We start from the raw sequence: 21057 nt of genomic DNA, 5'->3' as shown, positions 1-21057 counted from the left end.
CTGCCGCCGGTGGTCATTCGGCGGGTGCGTGGGACGGTGGAGAGGGCGAGGTTGGCAGAGCGAAACTGGCGGTTCGGGGTGTAGAAGGACAATAGTTTTGTTGAGGTATGCTGGTCCTGCCAATGTCAAATGCATTTCTAACCAGAAAGGAAATATACTGACCCCTCTTAATCAATTACCTATCAAATCATTTTGCAGAGCACATGTTTGAAAAGGGGGTACCTTTGTGTTTGATTATGAATGTCGAGTAGGCGATGTACCTCTGCTTTGCATGAGTAACTAAGTATGTTCTGTTACTTGCTGTTAGGTGCTGCCAGCAGCAAGCCTTTTTTTGCGATGGGGTATCATATCAGTCTGCTGGCAGGGGCCCCTTAGTCTCAGGACACATCCACAGCACCAGCTCTGATAAGGTTACAGAAAATGTGCTGCATTCTCGCAGATGAGGCTAAGGGCAGTGTGACCTTACGTGTATTTGTTTAGCAGGAAGGAGAAAAGTGGGACAACCTACAATAATTGGCAACATGGTGAAAGGGCTCAGAGCAGGGAAAGCACCTCTGCCAGCTAAACGTTGATGCTTCCCCTAGGTGTACTTGAGCTCTTCCTTCACTCTTTGCGGTCGTGGAAATATCAACGCAGGGTCTCTTAAGGGAGAAATGTTGAGGGTGGCAAGGAAGGTAGTCAAAATCTAACCAATATTCCGGTTTTCAAGTTCACCTTATATCCCAAGTTTGTGGTAGTTGATGTCAGGCCAACCAACCATTCAGGTCTTGTACAGCATTTGAAAATTTGACAAGCGCATTTTTCTTGTTGCATAGTCATGTCTCCATAATGGGCCCTGTGCCTCAGGGATCTTGTTCCCCCATATTACTTGTGCTAGGTACCCTGCCTCAGCAAATCAAAGTCAGTTCCTAGGTCTGTTGCTCATCTTACTGAGCAGAACATAGCAGTTGGGGCACAGAGCTGTCCATATCTCTTTGTTAAAGGTGATAGTTGAACTTGCACCTGGCTTCCTCTTTGTGAAAGCATAGTATCTTCCAGGCAAAAGCTGTCTTGCTGGTCTTCCCCAGACTAGTGTTGTGGACAGAGAAAGCTTCTTTCTGCATCATTGAAGGGTTTCTTGATGTTGATCCCAACTCAACAAAGCAACCTGTCCAAAGTAGAGTAAGTGCACACATGATGGAGCCAAAAAAACCTACCACTCTCTTCTGTGACAGTGCAGCTTAATGGGGAAAGTCACACACGCACTTTCTTTTCTTGTGGGGTTACAACAGTGGTCTTCAAACCTTTTAATGCTGTTCCCTCTTCGTGTATTTAAAAAAAAACACAAATATATATATATATATATATATCTTTTTTTTTCTTCACAAATATTCTAAGAAATTGGTAGCTCTAAACAATTTTAATAGTTCTGAAGTTGCAGTTATGCTACGTTATGCCTTTTACAATGCAAATGCATGATTGCCAGCATGTTATGGCCAGACTGATCTCCCTAAAGTGTAAAAGAATCCTTTGAGTGATCCTTTATCAAAAATGGGTGGAAGGACTATGATGCATGTTTGGAGCTCCTTTGACACCTTCTCCCAGCCAAGATAAACTAAAAGCACAGCTCTGTTCTCAGTGCCATGCTCCTCTTGGCCAGATTCCTCTACTGCATTAGTTAGGAGATTTATTCTGTCTGGTATGGAAGTAGGGGCTCCTGTATGCATTCCCACCACAAACTTTCCTGCCTCCGGTTCTGATCAGGACAGAGGGGCCCAAGTTATTTGAATTGCCCTGGACTGGGCCATGAGAGGGTGGTGCCCAAAGTTCATAAGCATAGATCATCCAATCAGGCTACCATGTTGGATGGACCTTTTGTCAACAACAACAACAGGGCAGGGTTTTGCATTCGACTCCATAACACACACCTACATGCATCAAAATGGAATGGCGGCAGTTGAATACCTCTAACTTATCTACCAAGGTGGTTGATGCCATCCTCGCTGCCATATGCCCTACCACAACGACCATCTCTGCGGGGTGTCATGAGAAGTTAGTTGACCGTCATGGAGCCTGAAATATAGACTCCGTACAGGCTAAATGCTCTGATGTTTTTTCATTAGTCCATCAGGGTGTTTCAGTAGGTACCATGAACGGTAATATGTCAGCCCTTTCAGCTGTTCTCTGTTTACCGTATCAGCTATTCTTGTTGAAGTCAACAGCTGTTATGTGTTTTATTAAAGGTTTGATTCGTATGTTTACCCAAAGCTATTCGGCATGCTAGGTGAGTGGACTGCAGGCATTATAAGTATGACCGCCCTACACTTCCTTCTAGACAAGTTGCTGCTTAGAGACTAGGATTCCTTTTGGTCCAAAAATCCTTGAGGTAAGTGCCGCTGTGATCTTTTCGACTCCCCGGCTTCTTTTTCAGGCGTTCTTACGCTCGTGGATATTATCGAGCTGTTCAACAGGCTCTTCCCGCCTGTGTATCCCCCATAGATTTCACTGCCTTCTTAGTTCCACAGAGGTTGGGGCGGACCCTGGCCTCATTTGTGTTACACATTTCCAAGTGTTTCTTCCTTCATTTCTTTGCGCACTCGGTCCTTTTACTAGGATATCCCTTGCCCATTGAAGATCTCAGTATGCTGATAATCATGTACCAACTGGATATATTTATATTTTTTTGGTTTCTCTGCAAATTATGTTTGATTAAATTGCCGCCCTGGAGATATTGAGACGGACATTGTCTATGTGTGTATTCGCACTGCAAGATTAGGGCCGTTCTGAGCCGTTCCTGCCTTATTTTCTGTGCCATTCCGCTGGATATCTCGTTCTTCCACCCATAAAGGTATTCAAAACCTCTTGGATATTTTTGCATATGGAGACATTAGGCTGTTCTCAGACATGGACTAATTGAGCTTTGCTTCATATTATTGTCTGTATCCATCTAGGGTATCTGCTGGAGCTGTGGATATAGCTCTATGGACATAGCTCCATCTACATAGCTCCATCTACATTTAGAAACCAACAGGGGAGCTCTGCCTTAGTATTGAGCGGTCCACCAGGAGCCAGGTATCTGCCACCAAAAGGGACACATGTTGTCCTGTTGCCTCTTAATGCAATTTTAAAACTCTACAGTGGGATATAAGGTATACAGGTATTGCACCACAATTCTGAAATAGGTCTGGTGTTATCTAGGGACCACTTCTACTTGTATGGAGAGAAATCTTCAGTCATTAGATATATTTTTTATCTTTTTCTTTTGTTTATTACTTGTGAAACCTTAGAACACTGAAGGACGGGGCTATAAGGTTACCTCTATGCATTTCTTTCTGTACACCAAATATTTTTTAAGTTTTATGATTTTGATTTAGTTTACGTGGGTATGTATATGTATGTATATATATATATATATATATATATATATATATAATATATATAATATATATATGCTTATGATCCTATCTTGCATTTCTAGATTTGTCTCAGGATGTACCCCCTTGTTGCCCTGTTATTGATGTTTTTAGTACCCTGAAGGTGTGACCAAGATTGCGGGTCCACCGAAACGTGCGTTGGCGCACTACTAGATAACAAGACGTGATTATTAGGAAACTTAATGTATGATCTATCAATCAATTATTCTTAAGAAACAAATTGATTGCATTTTGGTATGCAAAATAATTGAATATTTTTCTCTCTCTTTTATATATGTTTTATATTATTGTGTTTTGTGATCATTTGTTTTTGTGCTGTTATCGCCTGTGGGTTTTTGATATGTGTAAGGGTGTCCTTTGAACGAATGCGGTGTGAGTTGTATGGGTGATGAGTCTTGAGTATCAGTGGGGGTAGGTCTATGGTTACTCCTGAGTGTATAGTATTTCCCTTTCTTTAAATTTATGGACCCTTGGAATGTCTTGCGTTGTGACATGTATAGATATATGTATCTTTATATGGATATGACCACAATAATTAATATATATTTTTGATAAAACTTTGGCTGATGGCATTGATGACGCTGTATGTGTCTGATAAACATAATTGCTGAAAATATATACATATATACAATGACTCCGAGATGACTTGGTAAGCATCCTTGAAGAATGATGTGATACTCCGCCAATTGAATTTTCAGGCAGTCGTTCTATGTTTTTTAGCTTATGTATCTCTTATATGCATGCCATTTGAGCCTCCCATCACACGATATGCTAATTGAGTGGACTGCGGGCATTGTAAGTATGACCGCCCTACGCCTCTTTCCAGACAAGTTAGTGCTTAGGACACAGGAGGCGTTCCTTCCCAGGGTTGTGACACCCTTCCTCATTGGCTAAACAGTCACTTTGCTAGAGGTATTTGCTCCACTTCACCCCTCGAAGACAGAGGAGTGACTCGATTTCCATGATCTGAAGGGTGTGTTAAACTTGAAAATCGACTGCACGAAAGACCACAGGTGGATGCGTGCTGCACACATACCATCTCTGGGCCTACAAGAAAGGGTCAGTGCTATGCTCCTCCCGGCCTTCCATCTGCCTTTAGAATCTCTCTTTGAATCACCAAACCGGCTGAAGTGATGGGCCTGGTGTCCTTGATAAAGGCACTCCGCCTTCCTTCTTACCGCAGGTGCTGCCTGGATCCCAGTGCTCCTGTGCAATTTCCCCTCTTGAAGCTTGCCCACTTCAGTATCATTGGCCAGAAACCCAGCATCGCTGCTGCAGGGGTCAGGAGTATCTATGTTCCTGAATGGAAGTAATTTTAAACAATGCATGAAGTCTGTGTCAACCTCCTTACTTACATTCAATGTGTAACTGCATCTTACGTCTTTTAAAACAAACTTTAATTTCTTGTGGTTTTTTCAGGCTGATTATCTACAACCTAAATTGTTGGGGATTTTGGCCTTTTTTAACATGCATCTCCTGAGCTCGAGCATTGGGATTGAAGACAAAAAATTGGTAAGCAAAAATCTTCCCTTTTGTTGGTGGGGTATCCTAGTCACCTGACAATTGAATCAGTTTTATCTGTGATTCCAAAATGTATTTGTGCATGGGCGAGGAAGACAGGGGGCTGGTGTGGCTTGTTGCAGTGGGCCACAAAGGAATTATTTTGAAACACGGGCGGTATTTCTGGCAAAAAACAGCCTTTGTTCTAATAAGACTGCAAGCTCACTATGGAAGGATGGGTAGAACTAGTTCTGGTAGCCTTGCTCCATGATTGGATTTACCAGAGTCCATTCAAAGAATGTGGATGGAAATAAGTTGGCCCTATTCACAATGGTAAGGTATGTGATAAACCAAAGCTTGTGAATAAATGTACCTTTTTTTTCTTCTTCTTTTTTTTAACTTCTGTCAGGAATTAACAAAAGGTATTCCCAATAGGCGTAAATGGTTTTAAGAATGTGGACCTTAAAAGTGCAAACCTTTAGACTGGGGTACTGTGGGCCAGATTAACAAAGGTAAATTAATTTGTAAATGCAAGTTTATGACCAAATATAACTTTTTTTCACTTCTGCCACAAATTAACAAGACAGACATAAATGGGTTTGAGTATCGGCATTTCCACGAGTGTGGAGAAACCTGCACTTGTAAATTCTATTCTAAATCCCATTCATGGGTGGGAAAAAGGGTGCCCTAATACATGGTGTGTCTTGTCAGTTTTTGAATTCCCCCAAACCTGTACTTTTGATGGCATTTCCATTTCCACAATGAAAATGGTAAAAGAACGACTGCAGCCCAATGCTGTGGTAATTCTCGTATTAGGGTGTAAAGGAGAACTTTTGGTTGAGGTTGTAGGGGAAGGACCTTCTCTGAGGGTAAAAAAAAATCTATGTAGAGAGGAAAAAAGTGTGTTTACATGGAGGGCTCCATTCTTCCAGTGCAGACTTCTCTGCTATGGAGAGCTCTTCATGGAGGAAATAGGAGGCCACATGAAGAATCACCTAGCATTTCCAGTAGTACACCTGGATAACTGTCCCGAGCACTTTTCCAGGCATACTGTTGGGAAAGTCGATGAAAGTAGTGAATCTACACCCACATGTAGACTTAAATCTACAGGTGCAGATTAACTTTTTATTATGCTCAAGCCTGGGAAGAGTAGCACAATTCTATCACACACCTGCAGTTTGTTTTTTTAAATAAACTTTATTTAAAGGTTTTAAACAACATACACACCTGCAGTTTGAGGCCAGGTCCCACCTCAACTGAAGCACAGAAACATCAACAGCACTCTAGAGCAGGGGGCTCCAACCTTTTCTGCAATAAGAGCTACTTATGTTCAATAAAAGTCCTCTGGGGCTACTAATGTTATTAAATATGTAATAGTAACCACATAAGACAGGGTTACATAAGTGCCCACCATATGCAAGATTACCAGCAGTAATCACCTCCGTGCACATAGTACAGCTTCCAGCAGTGCTGTAAAAAATGATTTGTCAATGTGGAATGTCTCTGTATGGGTAACATAACAACCATCACTGCAATGCCACTAGAACCAGGTTAATAATATTACTAGAAAGGGCTCCCCAACACCATTTGGTTTTTAGCATTCAAATATGAGATTAAAATATATATTGAAAATTCAATCATTTTCTGGTATACATTAACTTATGACCTCTGAAAATACACACGTTTTCATCTTGAATACATGCTTTTCAGTTTTAGTATACATATATTAATTTAACCTAGCAAAAGTTGATAATTTAGCTCCCCGGGCTGCACACATGAGAGCTACTTTGGCGAGCTACCAGTAGCTCATGAGGTACTTGTGGGAGAAGCCTTATCTAGAGGCATTTCGGGAAGAACAGGGCCTTCTTTTCCGATTAAGGACTGGATGCATTTTAGTGACTTGATATTTGGATCTGGCCACAAAATCGGATTTTACGGATGCCTTGCCCTGCTCTGCCTGTTTACCTACATCCAGTGGCATCACCCACAAAGTGATTTATCATGACATGTTGAAAGGTCTCCTTTGTGACGTATCCTCAGTATAAAAGAGTGGTAACCAGGGAACTGCAGCATTACACACATGGACACCGGATGATGAGGATTACTGCTGGAGCTGGAGACACTGAGATGCTGGAAGCTGCAGGGGCTGAGCGGGAAGGGGAAGGGGGCAGGGTCGGAGGCAAGGAAACAAAGGTGAGTGAATAAACCAAACAAAAACTGACTGAAAACCAAACTGAACCCAAAACCGACCTAAATACTGAACAAAACCAAACTGAAAACTTACTTGAAACCCCCGTTTACCATAGCCCTTAATACCTTCACCCCACATTCGTCCACTCCATTCTTCTAACCATTCAGTTTCCAACTGTATCCTTCATTATTCTTTTAATCTCTTAATGTCTCTTCTCACCCTTCTCTGTTCCTCTCTTCACTCCACTATGCCTCTCCCTTTTCTCTGTTCCCTTTCTTTCCCACCCCACACACACTCTACCACTTAACCGCTTCTCTTCCCTGTCTTTCCCTTTCCTTCTCATCACTTCCCATCCCTCCCCACCTGCAATCCCACCTTTTTCCCTCTTTTACAATTTCCTCTATTTTCCTGACATTTTACCTTACCTAACCTACTTCCCTTACTCTCCCCCTCCCTTTACTTTCATTCAACTCCCATTCCCTTCTCTCTGTCAACCACACCCAAGTTGTCTCCTCCCTGTTTCATCTGTGTCTATTCCATAGCCAACCCATCCAGTCCCTTCTCTGCCTATACCTTTCCCTTCTTTGCCCTTCCCGTTTCTTCTGTAACCTGCCCCACTCTTGGCTACATCAGCCCAACCACTCTATTCCTTCAATTTCCACACCCTTTCCTCTTCCTTTCTCCTTTCCTTTCAACTCGGTACCTCTCCTTTCCTTTCCTTTGACTAACCTAACCACTCATCTGTTTACTCTCCCATTCCTTTCCTTTCCCATCCCTCTTTCCTATTCCTGCCCATTGCTTTAGTCCCTTCACAGCCCTCTTCTTTTTATCACTTCCCTCCCTTTTTCTTTCCTTCACCACATCTCCCTCTTCACCCATCCACCCTTTTTATTTCCCTTTCCCAACTCCGTGTTCGCATCCCTTTATGACCCCTTGTCTTCCTCTTCCATTCCCCTCTCTATCCAACTCCTTTCCCTTTCCCCACTTCACATTTCTTTCCTCTATCCTTCTCCCCTCCTATACCCTTCCCTCACCACTCATTACTCCATCCCCCAACTCTCCCATTCACCTCGCTACACTGTACTCGCTTTTCCTCTTCTTAACATCTCTCCCATAGTCGTTTCCTCGCTTCTCCCTTTCCCGTCCCTTCCATGCTCCATTCCTTCCCCATGCTATCCTTTTACCTATCCTGCCCCATCCATTTATTGCTTTCCATCGCTTTCCCACTTCCCATTCCTATTTCTCATTCCATATTCTTTCTGTTCTCATCCTTCTACACTCCTATTCCACTTTCTACTATTCCCTTTTGCTACTACTTTCTTTTTCCTCATATCTTTATTCTTGTGCTATCCCCAACATTCTCCTCCATTCCCATCTCTTCCCTTCACCTGCCCTGTTCAGTTCCATTAACTTTCCTACTGCGTTCTTTCATGCCTTCCCAGTTCTCTTCCTTTTCCTTCCCTCTTTATTCTTCCTTATTTTCCAACCTCTCCAACCCTTTTACCCCAGTGCTACTATTCTTCCCCCATTTCTTCCACCTCTTTCCATTTATCCATTCCTCCTCTACACTGTCCTTGTTCTACCCTTTCCCACTCATTAGTTCTGTAACAAACCTCCTCGCTTCCCCTGTCCTGCTTTCTCTCCAATATCATCTCTTTCCCTTCTATATCCACCCTTCCTACCTCTATCCATTTTCCCACCCATCTTCTCCTCTCTTCACCATCCGGACTATCCTACCTATTTCATTCACTTTTCTTCTGCCTCCACCCAACCCCTATTTCATTCCTCTCCCTTCACTTAATTGTCTATACATGCACATCCCTTTATGTCCTTAGCAAGCCTGCTCCTTTTCTTTAAATTTCCCTCCCTGTGACTCTTCTCCTTTTCCGTTCCTATTTCCTTTCCATTCTGTTCCCTCTACCCTAATCCCTGATCTTCTTCCGTCTTGCCTCCCCTCCTTCCTGACCGCTATCTGCCTCTCAACTGTTACCCCTTTACCCTAGTATCCCATCTGTTGTTCTTTACCGTTTCCTACTTTCTCCTTTCGCTTCCCCTCCACTTTTCCCTTATCTTTTCTTCTCCTTCTCTTCTCACTTGTCCTCTGCCTTATCCTCCCATCTCTAGCTTCCCGTTCTCAATACTTCTCCTCTTTCTTTTGTCTTTCATTCCCTCGCACTCTACTCCTCTATCACTTCTTCACCCTACCTCTGCTTGTCCTACCCCATTCCTCTTCTTTCCAATACATATTTTACCTGTTTCCACATCCATCCATCATCTTCCATTCCCCTCCTTAACCTGCCTTTGACCACTCTATCCCACAAATTCCCTGGACTCCTCTTGCATACCTCTTCTCCTTTCCTCTCCTACTTGCCATCCTTTACGGTCTGCCTCACCCTCCTTTTTGTTAGGTCTCGCGCCTAGCGTTGCAGTGCACAGTTTTGCTCGCGCAGCGAGAGACATTTAGTAGGGGAAAAACGGGGTTTGGGTAGCTGACCAAGGAATGGCACACGCACAAGTGTGTGCTTTTCCTCTTGTGGTACGCTATTGGGCTTTGCGTGCGTGTTTTTTAGCAATAGAGCACCCAATAGGCCAAAGGCGGGCGCATAGCTCCGCCTACGGTCTATTGGTGTCTATTACGTGCACCAAAGGCCATGTGGTTTCAATTATCGTTCCCAGGCACGGGCGTGATAATCAAAACCACATGTCTACCTGTGGCGCGCGTGCACCACTCGCCTGCTTCTTGTTTTGTAAAAGTTTCTGCTTGTGCTCGCTCGTTCTCATATACGGACACTTTCGGTGTCCTAGATTTGCTTGATCCAAACATGGTGCGTTTATTTAAAGTATTACTCACCCTCGCAGTACAGCACAAAATTACTGGAAAACAAGAACGAGATTACAAAAGAATCTGGAGGACTTGGCAGAGTTCCAGGATAACAGACCTTGCTATTGCACAAGACACTACTGAAATGGAAAAGCTATCCTCCTGGTAGAAATGACCGGCGGGGGCAGCATTGCGAGCAGCTTTATTGTGCAGCTCCAGTGTGTGCTATGAACTCCTCCTGTATTAGCAACGAAGAGTTGGCTCTAATCAGTTAGGCTGAGCACTTCTATCTATATAACAAAGGGAAATGCCTACACTGATACAACTAGTCAAACATGAATTCAACTCACAAAGGAAGAAATCTCATTTCCGCCCGAGGTTTTGCTAATTAATAGCGATTTATTCATTCAATTTTTGGAAAAAGTTTTCAAATTTTTTACATATTATATACAATAAGACACTACACCATTACACTCAATACCAATATAACAATATATATACTCATTCATACTAATCAAGCATATCACAGTCATTCAAAAGTGCATACATCCATTCATGCAAGATCTAACAATTCCCTCAATAAAAAAAATGTCTGCGAGGGAAAAAAGAAAAGAATAGGAAAGGTTGCTTAATAAATCTATACGTAAGGTATAATACACAAATGTTTATCAACCTAGAAAACAGTACACTTGAAATTTAGATACCAAACAGATTATTAGATTAAAACAATTTTTTTTGTATGGCAATGTGTACAAAACTCAGGTGCAGTATTTTTCAACACTTGGGTTTAAAGATAGAGCAACACTTAATACAAGGGCCTACGCGTTTGAATCCCAATCGAAGTTAAAGTGGGATTCTCCTCAGGGCCAATGGAATATCTGAAAAACATAAAAATGATCTCTATGTAATAAAATTCTTAAGGTGCCTATGTTAAACTGAAGAGTGAACCACCACCATCCAAAGCAGCTTACCCAACTGGTCTGCAAGGCAACTTGGAAGGCGTAGTGAAGCAGAAATCTCTGCAGGGAAAAGGGTGATTACGTAAAAGGGGTGAAAGTCATCACACCGGCAACAAAACGTGTAATGAAAATAGATAAATGGCGGTACCTGTCTAGTAAAACAGGAAGTCGGCGGGTATGAGCTAAATCTTTGGAAAGGCGCAGGGGATGTCTTTTGGCTGGTACGTGGAGATGATCTCACTAAAAAATGATGATAATACCCATTTACTCATAGCCGTCCAAATATGCCATAAGGAGGCATAGAATCACAATAGATTGTCACAAAATATCTTACCAAACTGAGTAATCAGCCTAGAAGTCCGTTAAGAGTGTACGGATTCAAGGAGATCAACGGCAGAGGGGTCCTCGTGTGGCTTATTTGGAGGGAACCTATAAAACCAAGGTGGGTGTTATTTGTCTGCACATAAAAAAACTATTTGTAAAACTGAAGTGTGAAAAATGACTGAACAAATCTGATCGCGTCGCATGCACAAGGGACAATGTACTAATCTACTTGAAGGCTATATACAAAACCGAGTGTCTGTCGGAAATGCGGGGCATACGCAACGATCCTCGACTTATACTGAATCTACAACTGTAAAACAGTAAAGAATTAAATACCTGCATGGTGGCAGGCGCTTGGCTCAATTGACGGGCATCAACTTAAAAAATAGGCTGCCGTCAAGAAGGAATATTAATCCTGAAAGTAAGGAAACACGGGGATTGTATAAACATGGGGAACAGTGAAGGAACAGGAAGAATTGTGGACTCAAAAGGCGTTTAACGAGTCTTACCTAATGTGGCTCGATCTCGCGCTGGACACTGTAAGCCGACGTTCTGTGTGGGCGTCTGTACGGCACTAATCCCCTGCACATGCGCCGGAGGGCCGGTGTCAATGTTCTGTAGTTACTTACAGAAATGGCCATGAGCGCGGGTGGAACGCTACTCACCCGCGCATGCGCTAAAACGGAAATGTGAAAAAATACGAACAAAACGAAAAAATACATGAAAGTACGAGTCGGTCAAATTCAAATTAGTGAAGCCTTAGCGAACAAGAAGGGAGGGATAAAAACGACTTTAAAGTTATCTAACAATTGTTTTAGCCTTCACAAACAAGATGAGTGGGTGGAAATCGCAATTTGCAGGACCATGTTGTCTTTACAGTTTATAAATCTCTGACAGTTCATTTAGACCTATAACTGCCGTGTTAAATTTGACAATGAGGAGCGCTTCCCTTTTGGAGAGTCTGGCATCCCAGTCTCCTCCTCGGGGATCGCGCTCCACCCTGGAGATGATAGTCCATTTTAGATCTTTAATCTGATGGTTCAATCTATTCCAATGATTGACCAGGGGTGCTGTCTCTACTCGATTCTTGAGTCTAGATTTGTGCTGGGAAATTCTTTGCCGAACCTCCTGGTTCGTTTTCCCAATGTACAGGAGTCCGCACGGACAGAGGATGCCATAGACGACATATCTTGACTTACAATTGCTGAATGTCTCGTGTTTCCACGAGACTCCTTTATGTTGAAATAAAGAACCCTCTATGGTCGTCTCACAACATAGACAGGTCCCACATTTGTGATGTCCTGTGATGGGGTTGAAACCCATCATTTGTCGAATAGAAGTGGGGGCTTCCTTTGCAATTGCTGCTCTCACCACATAATTGGCTATGCTCTTTTCTTTTTTGAAAGCAAACAGTGGAGGCTTGTTGAGGCACTCGTCTAGATTTTTGACTAAGTGCCAATTTTGATTTATTACTTTTTTGAATTGGTTGGCATTAGGGCAGAATGTGGGGACACACACCTGACGTTTTAACTGTGGTTTAGTACGTCGTTCTAGAAGTGTTACCCTGGGGGTCCAACGTGCCCTTTTCATGCAATTAGATACCAGTTTTTTTGGGTACCCCCGGTCGCACAGCTTAGTCATCAAATTAGTAGCATGAAACTTATAGTCTTCATTAGTTGTGCAATTTCTTCGTATCCGAAGAAATTGCCCTAGTGGTAGATTTTCTCGTAAACTCCTCGGGTGGTTACTTGAAAATAAGAGGGATTTATTACGATCAGTTGACTTAACAAAAAGGGAAGTTGGTAGTTTGCCCTCAGTTGGAAACACTTCCACATCCAAGAAGGATATTTTTTTATTCGAAAGTGTCATGCTGAACTTGATGTCTGCTGTAGGTGCATTCAGCCAATCATAAAAGCATCTCAGTTCGTCCTCCCCGCCTTTCCACACCATAAAAACATCATCTATGAAGCGTAGCCACACTCCAATATGATCTTTAAAGGGGTTGTTGTTATATACATAACGTCTATATACTCCAGCGACGTCATCACGGCGCACGACGCTGACGACGGACGCGGAGCCGCAGGGGACGCCTGCAGACGACGCCTACCGACGCGCAGGGGTACTGCTACGCAAAAGTTTCCGGATCCAGACTGACGCCTGGGGATATTCTAAGGTAAGGAATCTAATACTAACTACTGTTTCTTACAGATATATCGTTACCGAAGGTAAGTAACTTGTTCTACAGTGACATAAATAGGACTGCCAGTTCTGGGGCAAAAGGGCAGCCCATCGCTACTCCTTTTACTTGAAAATAAAAGTCCTTCCCAAAGCAAAAATAATTCTTTTTGAGAGCAAAAGATGCAAGGTCAATCAAGAATTTTGTTGGCACCTGTACCGGTCTTGGTCTCAGTTCCAGGAAGTGAGTGAGCACTGCCACTGCTTCATCCTGGGGAATCTGAGTATAGAGTGAAGTGACATCCAGGGTGACCAGGATGTCACAGCCCTCACGAAACTCTATTGTTTCGAGTTTATTAATAAAATCTGTAGTGTCCTGCAGATATGATGTAACAAGGATCATGAATTGTTTCAAGAAAACGTCGACATATTTGGCGACTGGTTCCAACAAGGAGTCGCATCCTGCCACGATTGGTCTCCCCGGAGGTTTGTTTTGGTCTTTGTGTACCTTTGGTAGAATATAAAATAAAGGTACCTTCGGATGCCTATTCTGTAGATAATCCAACTCTTTAGGACCTACAAAGCCTTCTTCAAACCCGTCTCTAATAATAGAGAAGAGTTGGTTCTGTAGTTCTAACGTAGGGTCTTTACCAATTTTCCGATAGCATGCCTGATCATTCAATTGCCTAAGAACTTCATTGTTGTAATCTGTAGTGTCCCACACCACTATCGCCCGCCCTTATCGGCTTGTTTTATAGTAATAGTGGGATCACTACATAAATCATGAAGAGCTTTAGTTTGTTCTTTGGTTATATTGAATTTGACATATTTTTTCTGCGTTTCCATTGCAGAAATTGCAGAAAGTACAGTTTTTTCAAAGACAATAATTTCTTTTGGTATTTTATGTCCCGGAGGACAAAAAGTGGATTTATTTCGCAAACCTGTGACTTCAGGAATTGAAGTGGAAGGGTTATCAATAAAAAAGGTTAGGAGTCTTAATTTGCGGCAGAACTCAATGAACTCCGTTTTCATTCTCGTAAAGTCAGTGCGTTTAGATGGTACAAAAGAAAGGCCCTTTGAAAGGATACTTTCTTCTGCTGTAGTCAGTGATTTGGGTGAGAGATTGAAGATGGGTGACACTATTAGTTTTGGTAATGCTGGCGTCGAGTTGTCATTTCCCATCTCACTTTCGCCCTCGGTCGTGTTTGACCTCTCCCTAAAAAAGAATTCTGGGCATTGCTTTGTTGCTGTTGATTCTGGTTCCATTTGCGTTTCCTATTTGGTCTGCTGTTACTGTTGTTGCCGCTGTTATCACTATCGCCGCCGGACGACGAGGTATCCGAAAAGGTAATAAACTGATTTCGAGATCTACCGCGATTACCTGGTAAAAATCGCCTCGAGTCTGGTTTCGTGTAAAAATCTACTTGTAAAAATGGATACACGTTCTCTAGTGTGAAGTTTTTTTTATCTTTTTCGAATTGATTTGTTTTTTGGGTTATAGTATAGTCCTTGAATTCCTGTATTTCTTTTGCAACTTTGTCTAATAATGCCTTTGCATCTGCTATCGTGGGATTGCTATTTATTTCAGACTCTAGTTGGGCTATTTCCTCAAGTTCTTGTTTGGAAATTCTAGCCGCTGTTTCAACAGTAAGGACCATGAGGTCCCTGCTGCATTTTGTCTCAATCTGACTAAAGCCTTTTTTAAATAACGGGTCCTCGGTGAAAATAACTGGTATATTTTTAATTTGAAGGCCCCCCGGGATGGTCCCTTCTCGTAAATGTTGGAGAAGAAAGCTCGGGCGGAAATGAGATTTCTTCCTTTGTGAGTTGAATTCATGAACTCCTCCTGACATCCTGTTGGTGCAGTTCTGGCTCTGAGGAGGCTGGCGCTACTGTTTTGTGTATAGTGGAGCGCCGTCCTCGCCCCCTCCTCCCCGCCAGCTTGCTTCAGACGTCACAGAGCCGCTTCCCTGCCAGTTCCCTGCTCCTCCAGTATCCCGGAAGCCCAGCGCTGGACGGTCAGCGGCGCAGGACAAAGAGCTTGTGCCCCACATCAGTCGCAGCCCCTACAGCAGCCAGGAGGTAAGAGCTGCAGGCACGGCCGCGCAAGCTGCTTCGTCTCACCCTCTCCCGCCCTCAACTGTGCGCCGGCTGTTTCATTTGCTTCGTTATTGTGTGCCTGAGGAAGCCTCTCCGCCTTTACACTAAATTCAAACGGTGCTCCATATGCTCCTCCCAGACTCCCTTGACCTCCACTGCCCTGGTAACTCTGCCATTCTAGTTAGCATCGCCCTGGGCACCTGAGTCCCTGCTAACCACTTCCGTGCAGCCGGGCTCATCACTCTCTCTTCCTTATGCACAGCAACACCTTGGTCACTCTGTTCCTTCTATACACTCTAGGCCACTGCACCCCTTGTAGGGGACAGCCATTGTCACTTAACCCCTTGCTGTACAGAACAGTCGCTGGCCATACCTGTACAACACACATCTGGTCACTTGCCCTGGTGTCTTGCAGCACACCCCTGGGCACATCAATACACATTCCTGCTGTAAGGTACACACACCCATGGCAATGTCCTTCTGTACAGAACCGCACTGGACACCTCGCCCCTTTCCGCAGCACTGCTGTGATCACTTGTGCCCCTGCAGTACTGCACAGCCATGGCCACTCACTTAACACTACAGCACACAACGGATCTTCTATTCTCGCATGCCGCAGACATGACCATTGTACCTCTTCTTTATGCCACTGCTTAGATATCTCTGCCTCTCATGCACAGCCCTGCGCACTATGCCGCCTTCAGTATACATAGAGCCCTGAATAGGGCTCTGAACAATCTTCCTTCTTGAATCGCACAGGCCAGTCTCCCGTACAGTAAGTTTGGGCCTCTTTGCCCCTCTCTAACTATACCGCACAGCTCTAGCCCTCCTCCCAGCATTTTGCAATGGCCAAAACACTTTCCTGACCATTCTGTCTGTCTTCTGTACCCCGCAAGCAGCCCTGGTCAGCATGACCTCATGAAGGCCAGAGACGTGATTCCTTTGCCTATCTATCCCTGTTCTGCAGAGCTCCTTGGTGTGCATCACAGTTCTCTCAAGGTGCACCCTCTTCGCGTTGGAGCACAGCCAAGGCAAGTGACCACTACACCTTTCTGGCACTGTGGCACAGCACAGCCAGGTAACTTCCCAGGTCAAGCTACTCCCTTTAGCAGAGCACTGACCTGGTTACTCTTGCCCTTCCTGCATGCCCCCATTTCACCTTTCATTGCCTAAAGCCTTGGTGTACAGCATCTCTTATATATTGTTTACCAGGGCACACGTCCTAAAAAAACAGAAGAGGGCGGACTAACCAAGTCAGGTAATATGCAAGTAGCATCATGGCGCTTGACATCGCACGTGTCATTACAGAAAGTGGCATCACAACCAGACACAAAATCTGGGCATCAACTTAAATATTTATTTTTGAAAACTGCCACAAAGAAATTGGCAACAATGAGAACTGTGGCTGTAAATCTGTTCTGCTTGTTTGCAAAGCCTGCATTTTAATATATATTATGCGATTAAGGCACAAGCTGCATCGATCGTTGTGTATCCAGTAAATCTCAGTGAATAATAATTGTAAAATAACTCAGGAGGGTAATGCACTTGCTGGAGAGATCTGTGTTTTGTCTAGTCCCAGTTTTGATACAAAGTAGCATAGAGGTTTAATATGTCTCCTTCAAAGTACATCATGTGACATGCAGATGACAGATTTGTATTTAATGTTGATGGGTAAGCGGGTTACTGCTTTTAACACAGAGATCCTTTTGTTACTTGCAGTTCATACATTTTAATCGTTCTAATATAGCACAGTGAGCTGAGGACATGTGACTCCTACACCTTGTAACTGTCACTGTCTTATGTAACACATCCTGTACATTGATTTAAACACATATGATTTACTGTCAATGCATAATGTGATAATGTGTATGTGTGCTGTAAAGCGCGCAGACACCCTGGATTGGGATGAGTTCAACTATAAAAGAAATATAAGAAAATAGTGGTATTTAAATTATTTGTGTCAATATTAGGGCGACCATCACATCTGAAATTCTTTTTTTTATTAACTCTTTTTATTAAACAGTTGTGAATCGTCATTCCAAGTTACAGAAAGAGGGCAGTGCAGAATTGGATACACAAATACAGTATTTAATGATAGGGCATACAAATGGTATATAAGGAGTTACATCTGAAATTCTTATAGTGCATGATTATGTCTTGTACAAAGTCAAAAGCATGCCTCTCAAGTACTTGTGAAGTAATAACAAGCTGTTGGTCTTTGTTTACCCTCCATTTCATTTGCAGGTAGGTGTGAGGCTGCATATAGCTTGTAGCCAGCATACTCAATCAAAAGAAGGCCTGCTGCCCACTTAACTTTGGCCCTTGTTAGGGGCCCAGCTGGAGTCTGCACTATGAAAGCCTCTTCCCACCTGCAGGTTGCTGCTTGGAATGAAAGCAGACAACCTACAGGCAGTGCTGAATGTGTCCAGGGTCTGGAAGTTACAGTGGAACCAGTTCAGGATATTTTGGTGGGTCTAAACCTCTTGGCAGGGGAAACGGCGTCAACCCTGTCAAAAAAGTGGGTTGACGCCATCAATCCGCGTGTATCCTCGACTTCCACCCTGCTGTTTTTACACACATAGTACAGAGCACTATACTCTGGTTCCTGGGCACTCTGCCCGTCCCCTGAAAATCATGCCATATATAAGCGCACCGGTGGGGGTCCTGACTGTGTCTTTCCTGATGGCGGGTGGTGCTGCTGTGTAGTTTCTATGAGGCCGTGCCTCGGTGGCCCCTATTCGGCTGAACTCGCAGTTCTGGCACGTATTGTGCCTCTGCGGTGAGAGGCGTAGACCTGACCCGTGTTGTTCGATGGGGCGATCAAAGTGAGCTGTCCGTCTACCCGTCGAGCTTAGAACCCGTTGCTCTAGAACCAGGAGGTTCATCCACCAAACCTTCCGTCAATCACGAGACCCCATGCATACAAAGTAGACACAAAGCTGCTGCTGTTGTGTGAGGCTCACAACTAACCATAACCCTTAAGGCATTATTATAATACAGCACATACCCTCCCTTGCTCCTGTTGTCTGGGGTTGGACTTGCCCCTGTTTGTCGGTAGGCACTAGACAGACGTATCCGGCCTGGTTCCCGCTGCACTAACAGTGGTTCAGATAGAATTGAAATCAGCAGCTTATTCCGACTCCCGCACTCATGGCCTCGGCTTGAGTCGATGCCGACGTCACCTCCAACCTGACACACATTGCACCAGTGACCGGACTGTAAACAAGCCACGCACGTGACTAGCCACGTGGAGGCACTGCGCGCGTCACAGCTAGATTGGAATGTCAAGTCCCGGGGAAAACGAGCAAGCACCTCGCAGCAGCGTCACAGACCTGCGATTACCCGTGGGAGGCTCCCCCTGTGCTCTGTGACCATGCCTGTATGCCCAATCACCGATCTGCGTGACACATTCCTAACATTGAACTGCATTGCCTGTCACAAGCTCATTCCTAGCCAAGCCAACAGTGCTTTGCATTCGCATTATGAGAACTTACCATAAGGAAAGTTAATCCAGAAGTTCCAGAGTGCAACGACGTTGGGTAAAATGGTAGAACTGTCTGAAGTTTTATACGTGACACTTTTCTTTTTGATGTCCGTGCCTCTACGTGGTACTGTGTGTAGCCCTGGCGCCCCTGATGCTCTTCTGACAGGAAGAGGCTGTCCCGTGATAGTTGATAGCTCTGAAATATGCGTTACTAGATGAGTTCAGCTCAGTTATCAGGGGTCCTGTAATTTTATTGACTAACCCAGTCAGGGTCGGATTGGGATCACAATTCTGCCCAGGCACTCACTAAACAAGCATTTGCAATGCAATAGGTCTCGCATTACTGAATGTTTGATCTACTGGTGTTGCATTATTATTAGCAATGCCAATAGCTCAAACTTTAATAATGCGAGACCTATTGCATTGCAAATGCTTGTTTGCCTTCTCTTTGTTCTCTTCTTTCGGGCCCTTCTTCTCCTGTCTTCTGTTCTTTCCCATAACTCCCTTTTCCATTCCTTTCCCCTTCGCTTACCTTACACGTCTCCTTATACATTCCCTTTTCCCTTCTTTCCCTTCATTTTCACTCCACTCCTTTCCTTTCCCTAGTATATCCTTACTTACTCTACACCATTTCGTTTCTCCCACTGCAATTCCATGCTCCACTTGTTTTTCCATCCATATGCTCCCTTTCCTTACCTACCCTGCCTGTCCATTCCCTACCCATCTTTCCCCTCCCCTTCATACCTTCTGCAATCTACCTCATTATTCTCCTCCCCTCCCATTTCCTCTGTCCCATCGCCTCTCTTCTTCTCCCTCTCCTCCACCCCCTTTTCTTTCTCCTCCTTTCGTCCTCCCTCCTCTAATCTCCTCCCCTCCTCCTCGCATCTTCCCCTCTCCTCCTCTACATTCCTCAGTCCTCTTATCTTTAATGCCATCCCATCCTATCACTTCCTCCTCCATCCATAGTCCCTACACTCCCCTCCTTTCTGCTTCCTTTGACTTTTCCTTCTCTATCCTACCATCCTGTCCCATCAATTTGTTCCTTTCCTCCCTTTCTTATATATTTCTATCCCTGCCCTTTCCCTCATCCATTCCATAACTAACCATTTCCTCATACCTTCCATCCACTCCCTCCCTTTCCATTCCCTACCCCATCCATCCATTCCTTCCATCCATCCATCCCTCCCCTTCTATTCCCTACCCTCAACCATTCCTTCCATCCATTCCTCCGTTTCTCAATTTCTTCCATCCCTCCCTTTCCACTCCCTATCTGATCCATTCCATCCATCCTTTCGTCCCTTTCCACTCCCTTCCCTAACCCATCCATCCATTTCTTCCATCCTTCCCTGCATTTACTTTCCTCTATCCTACCCCATCCATTCCTCGCTCCTTCCCTTCCCTCCCTTTCCTTTCAATTTGCTCCCCTAACCTATCCATTCATCACCCCTTCTATTCCCGCCTTTTGCATTCCCTATGCGATCTCTTTGCTCCACTTCTTTCCTTCCCCACTTCCAGCTTGCCACTATTCCCCCATTCCTCAAAATTGCCAATTCTTTCCCATTTCTATCTCTCCCTATTGAGTGCTTTCCTTTCCTATATCCTCTTTTTTTTCCTTTTCAATCCCTTCCCCATCCTAAATCATCTATTTTTCTCCCTTTCCCCATCCCTTTAGCCTCACCCACTTACCCAAAACCCTTCCCTCTGCTTACTCTCCTTTTCCCTTCCATACCCATCTCCATCTCTACCCTTCATCCTTCCCTTACATTCACTTGACTCTCTGCTCCTACCCTCTCAAATTCCTATTCCCTCCTCTCTTGTTAAGATCCCATCCTTCCCCTCTTCCTCCAAACCCCTTTTTCATTCCTCTTCCTTCTCTTGCTTACCTAGCCTTATCTGATCGAGACTTCTAGCCACAGATTCCATACCTTAGGATTATCCCCAGGTGTCAGAGTGGATCCGGAAATATTTTGTGAGCAGTACCCCTGTGTGCCGGTAGGCGACCTTCAGCTCTGCGATGCGTTGTATGCGCTGGAAGTGATGTGCACGGTGCCTATAAAGGCGCCACCTTAGCTGATGACGTCAGTTCTTTT

At 44.1% G+C, this 21057-nt stretch overlaps 1 protein-coding gene across 2 annotated transcripts in view; it reads left to right on the top strand.

The window, feature by feature from the left end:
* The window catches only part of ATR (ATR checkpoint kinase), a 340021-nt gene that overhangs the window by 97153 nt on the left and 221811 nt on the right, over positions 1-21057 (top strand). For both annotated transcript variants that reach the window (XM_078666419.1, XM_078666418.1), the window contains exon 17: positions 4833-4925. In XM_078666419.1, the coding sequence (XP_078522545.1) occupies positions 4833-4925 (93 nt within the window). The remainder of the gene's footprint in view (positions 1-4832; positions 4926-21057) is intronic.

Source organism: Lissotriton helveticus, chromosome 11, assembly GCF_964261635.1.
Source record: "Lissotriton helveticus chromosome 11, aLisHel1.1, whole genome shotgun sequence".
NCBI classification, from domain to species: Eukaryota; Metazoa; Chordata; class Amphibia; order Caudata; family Salamandridae; genus Lissotriton; species Lissotriton helveticus.
The sequence above is the reverse complement of the archived record's forward strand: the minus strand, read 5'-3'. Positions and strand labels throughout refer to the sequence as shown.